The sequence below is a fragment of the Solanum lycopersicum genome, chromosome 7, assembly GCF_036512215.1.
Source record: "Solanum lycopersicum chromosome 7, SLM_r2.1".
Classification (NCBI taxonomy): domain Eukaryota; kingdom Viridiplantae; phylum Streptophyta; class Magnoliopsida; order Solanales; family Solanaceae; genus Solanum; species Solanum lycopersicum.
The window spans coordinates 16,649,327-16,655,215 of NC_090806.1; the positions used below are offsets into that span (position 1 = coordinate 16,649,327).

A 5,889-nucleotide genomic window follows, 5' to 3' on the forward strand; every position below is an offset into this window, starting at 1 on the left:
TCATTTCCGACAAGGCCTAACTACCTCTACCTCCATTCCATATGTATGACCAACTTACTAAAAGGTTTGTTGCGTCCCAACTTAATATCCAAGGGTCATTGGACATCTGTTAAGGTAAGTTTTAGACATAAACAAGATAAAGGTAGCCTAGTTAGACCCCTAAGAGTCCAGCAAAACAAGTAGGACTATCATTTAGCATGTAAGGATCATATTGGCGTCTAAATTAGGCTATTAATATGTTTGAAAACACAAATAGTTGTGAAAGAATAATGCTAGAGTGTTTGCAAACAAATGGACATTATAACAACTAATCTTAAACGGACAGAAATATTATAAAGAGGCATAAGTTTACTTAATTCAGTAATTAATCTGAAACAAAGAAGATTTTTAATCATAAACTACAAAAAATAATTTATTAGTTAATTTTAAGTGGCAATTAATGTTATTCACCATATAAAATTTAATTATTTTGAGCATGAGTTAATTAGAAGCACATTAGTATTTAAACACTTCATTTTTTAATCAAAACTATTAATATGCAGGAGTTTTAGACGGGCAAGATAAATAGTTATTACAATGTTGAAACTAAGTTATTAATTATAAGTGGCACGAAGGAGGATCTATGTGGACATGTGGGGGTGCTACAACACTCGATGATCTCGGAAAAAATATTTTGTTTATATATATATATATAGAAAAATTAAATAAATAATACCGATTCCATCCAACAGCCAAAATGCAGAACATCTCAATTGGTGAAATAGAGGTTTTGCCACCTAGCCAACCTGTTCGAACCTCACCAACAACTTCTAATTTTTTTTGGCTCTTTTTTTTTTCTTTTATTTTTCTCCATTTATTATTATTTATTTATTATTCTTTATTAATTCAAATTGACCCCTTTCCAGAATTAACTTTTAGTCATTTTTATACTTTCTCTTGCATTGATTGATTTTTTTATCAATTAGTGAGTACTGAATTATTAGTGTCATATATTATTAATAACACATATAAATGGTAGTTTTAAAAATGATTAATATTATTATTAGAGTTTTTTTTTTAATTTAATGGTTCTTTTGATCTTCACTGACGTTCTTGCTAAATAAGATGACTACGTTGGAAGTACAATTTTTATTCTTTTCTACTATGTATCTCCAACAACACATAAAGATTATGAAAGATAAATATATTATGTTAATACAATTAGATGGTTTATACAAACTCAAATTTTAATGTGAAATTTTTCTCTCAAAGTTTCAGCGAAAAAACATCTAATTCCAAAAAGGAAATAAAAATTAAACTATTTAGTTATCTGTAATTAACAAATTTCTAAAAAAAATATTACTAACATGCATATATCATAGATTTTTTTTTTTAAAAAAATAAATCAAAAATATGAATTGCAACCTAAAATTAAAGGAACTGATCCTTTATCTTCTCTAAATGATGTGGCATCCCCGACCTCTAAATTCTAGATTCGCCTCTAAGTGGTAGGGGACATAATGTTGTTCTATACTCGATATCACATCTAGGGTGTAATCCTGGATCATTGAGACTTATTTAAATGAGTTTACATAAATTCTTATAGAGATTCGAAAGGAAAAGAACTAAGCCTGTAATTGTAGTATTTTCACATGCTTATACTCCTCTGAAGAATTCAACTCAGGGTGTTATCATTTAGTTTTAAAAAAAATTGTCAGTTTTTTGTCCACAATTTTTCTCACCAATTATTTTCAAACAAGTTTAGTTGTATTAGGGCAAAAATTTAAAGTGAACTATTAATATCCACTTTGAAAGTAGTGTTTCGCACCGAGTTGGTCTAGGGTTCAGGGTACCCTCAAGTCAAAGAACGGCAATCATAGGTTTATAAGTCCTCTCGATTGGGCATCACTTTCTGTTTTCACACCATAGTTATGCCTTTTTACCCTGGCAAGGTATATTGGGTCCTCGCGATGGGTCTTTACATTAGACTCCACATTTAGCTCACGTGGTTTATGTCTGTTAATAGAATCTCCCACACTATTAGCTTATATAAGGTACTTCAGGCTCGTATACGTATTCATTCTCAGTTTTTCAGCATGCTTACCGATTACTCTTGCATTTTAGTTGTTATGCATTATCGTATTTTAGGTTTATATATTTTAGTTCAACTTAATCAACATACTTGACCTGTATTTTTAGCATGTATATGTATTCAATCACCTTTGAATATCCTTCATGCTCAGTACATCTGAAGTACTAACGCATACTATATGTTTCGTGCTATTATGATGCATGCTCAGGTTCTCATATTCAACCACATGGTTAGCTCAAATTGGTGTAACATCAACGATATTCAGGGGCGAGTCCTCATAATCCGAGGAAGTTCCATTATGCATTTGGATTTACATAGTTCGTGTTTAGTTTCTTCTGACGGAGGGGTACCTGTTTCTGTAGTATGCTCATCTTCTGTTTCATGTGTTTTATGAGGGGATATGAATTCTTCCTCCCATATTTTTGGTTTTGACGACTTTGAACTGATGACTTCATTATGTTCATCTTCTGAAATACCTTTGATTTCACTATTTCCTTCATAAAAAAATGAACACTTTCTTCTACACGATTTGTTCTTTTGTTAAGTACCTTGTATGCTTTACTTTGTGAAGAATAACCAAGAAAAATTCCTTTATCTCTCTTGGCATCAAATTTTCGTAGGTTATCTTGTCATTTTTGTGTACAAAGCATACACATCCAAAGGCCCTAAGATGTGCCAACTTCGATTTTCTGCCTTTTAGCAATTCATAAGGTATTTTGTTTAATACTGATCTGTTGATGCATCTATTTATGAGATAACACCCTGTGTTTAGTACTTCAGCCCAATAAGATTTTGGATGTTTGCTTGAGATCAACATTGTTCTTGCGATATATTCTAGTGTTCTATTTTTCCGTTCAACTACATCATTTTGTTGTTGTGTTCTAGGTGCTAAGAATTATGTTCAACCCGTTCGAGATGCAGAATTGCAAGAATTATGAATTTTCAAATTATAGTCCATGATCAGATCGGATGCTAATTATTTCCTTGTTGAATTTCCTCTGGATCAACTTTGAAAGGTTTCAAACATATTGAATGTTTCATCCTTTGTTGCAAGAAACAATGTTCATGTGAATCTTGTATAGTTATCGACTATTTCAAATACATATCTTTTACCACCTCTGCTTTATACATGCATCGGTCCACATAAATCCATGTGAAGTAACTCTAGTAACCTTGTAGTACTGACTACCAACTTTGGTTTGAATGATGATCTTACCTGTTTTCCTTGAATGCAGGCTCCATATACTTTATCATTACTAAAATTTTTTGTTGTAGTCACCTAACCAGGTCCTTAGATATGAGTTTATTTATTGTTGACATACTTATATCTCCCATTCTTTTGTGTTAGAGCATAGAGCAATTGGAGACTGCACTCAGGCGCTTGAGAGTATTTTCTTGATACTCTACAATATTTGTTTTATATACATTCTTATGTCTACGACACTGTAGAACAAATTTCCCAGACACTGAGTTAGTCACCCTTCATTCTTTATCTGTGAAGAGCACATTGTTTCCCTTGTCTCATATCTAGGAGACACACTAAGTAAATTTTATTGCAGACCATTCACATAGTATACGTTTTCAATTACATGAATATGCGTAGACCCAACCTATCCAATTCCCTGAATTTCACCACTTTTTCCATTACCAAAAGCCACATTTCCTCCTTTGAAGTTTTTGAGTGAGAGGAAGTTACTTTTATCTCCAGTGATGTATCTGGGGCATGCACTGTCCAGGTACCATTTCTTTTGCTTCCTTCTCACTGATCCCTGCATTCAATTTCAAAGGTTAGTTTCGGATACCCATATCCACTTTGATCTCTGCTTAAAAAACGGATGGATAAGATTTTTCCTAGCCCATCTTGGAAGTGGTTTAGCTGTTGGGATTTGTATTTGTTCAGTGATTTTCTCTTAATGAGGTTTTCTTAGAGAATTTAGATTATCTCTATGAGCAGCCAATTTTCAATGACAATCGTAACTCTTATGCTCTACCAGTCCACAATGCATACATAGTCAATGTATGTTGGAATTTTTTTATTGAAAATTATTTTTATCAAAACCTATTCCATGTTTCTCAGAAGTTCGACTCCTGTGAATGTTATCGAGCAGTATGGAGGACCTGGTCCATCTCATGCCATTCTATGCTTTAGCTTTAGCCATGTGAAATTCTTTTGTTAGCTCTTCATTCTTTTTACTCACTGATTATAGGTTATTGCTTAATTTAATATTTTTAGACAACATGTGATGGTTTGTTTTTCAAGCTTCTTGTTTTCTTCTCATAGTGATGCATAGTCTTCCATTATCAATTTTCTTTTTGAGTGTGTTGATTTATATACATCAGTGTAAAGTAAATATTCTATATCCCCTTTTGAGTAAGAGTTTAGATTGTGTTGTATGTGATGAAGACTAACCTATTTAAACATGTATTCTTCTTCTGCTTTATCTTCTTCAGAATCTGATCAAGCCATTAGGGCTAGTATGGTTTCTTGGGATCTGTAGGTGTCCTTTTCTTCTTTTGTCTCCTTGGGCGAGAAATTCATATTCATCATATTGTTCTAATGCAAGAAGTGATTTATTTTCTATCTCACCATCATCAGATTCTTCGTCGAATGAGTTCCCATTGTTGCGAAGGCTTTCTTCATTGAAATATCTGCTTCTTGACTCGTCATTCTTCTGTTTGAAGGAATGAACTTATCTTTCTTTATATCTTTTCCCTTCTCTGAGGTTGTTCTTTTCTGCTCCAAAGCCCAGCGTGGACAAAATTTGATGAAGTGATCTGGGCTTCCACACTTATGACAGACTTGATCTTTAGTGTTTTCCTTGGTTTTCTGAGGAATTTTCTTTTGGAATCTCTGTCCTCTTTTTAGTATTTTAGTGAACCTTTTGGTAATAAGTACAATATTTTCATGTTCTAAGTCTTTTGGTACAGTAGCCTTTAGAACCAGGTTCCTTTCCATGTAATGAGATTTCCAATTAGTTCATCCATGGCAAATACATCCAAGTCACGAGCATCAGTGATAACTTCGACTTTTCTTTCCCATGACTAAGGAAGGACACTTAAGAGATTCCTTACTTCCTTTCCGTTGGGAACCATCTCTCTCAAGTAATACACCTCATTAATGATTGAAGTGAACATGGTGTGCATGTCTTGTATAGTTTCGTCGTCTGCCATTCTTAACAATTAATATTGTCCACTTAAGTTATAAATTTTTGGACTTCTTAACTTGTGTTGTCCCTTCATGAGCTGTTCGTAATTTTTCCCATATGGGTTTAGCATCTTGACATGATGAGATTCGATTGTATTTATCTGGTCTACATCACATATCACGATTTTCTTAGCTTTGGCATTGTTCTGGATTGCGAGTTTGTCTGCAGCATCCCATTCCTTTCTCTCCTTTGAGGTTCTGGTGATTCCATAAGTGGCAGTTTTCATAGGTATAGTTGGTCCGTCCTGGATGACTCCCCATAGGTCTGGGTTTTCGCCGATAAGATGATCCATCATGCCATTTTTCCACCATCCATAGTATTTTCCATTAAACGGTGGTGATCGCGTCTGTGATGCTCCCTCTTATGGGGTGGGTGGTGCTGCCATTGAGTCTTTTCAAGGTGTAAATCTTTTAACGAAAAGACCTGCTCTGATACCAATTAAAGAAACCTTACCTCTAGAATAAGAAGCAGGTTCTTATCAGTTTGTCTATAACAGAACACGAAATTTTACGATTAAAACTCAATAATCAATAACCTCACCACAACAACAACTATCGATTAACTCTACTCTCCAAGAGGCCAAACCCAAATCTTGTTACAAACCTCACCAAA

The 5,889-nt window shown here is 33.7% G+C and overlaps 1 protein-coding gene across 1 annotated transcript; it reads right to left on the reverse strand.

The window, feature by feature from the left end:
• Positions 1–3,681: 3,681 nt before the first annotated feature.
• LOC138337328 (uncharacterized) lies at positions 3,682–5,569 on the reverse strand. Its single transcript, XM_069287237.1, has 3 exons — positions 5,399–5,569; positions 4,659–4,805; positions 3,682–3,840 (listed from the first exon to the last, which is right to left on the reverse strand). Exons 1-3 carry the CDS (start codon positions 5,567–5,569, stop codon positions 3,682–3,684), a joined length of 477 nt encoding a protein of 158 aa, XP_069143338.1.
• Between the last annotated feature and the right edge of the window lie 320 nt (positions 5,570–5,889).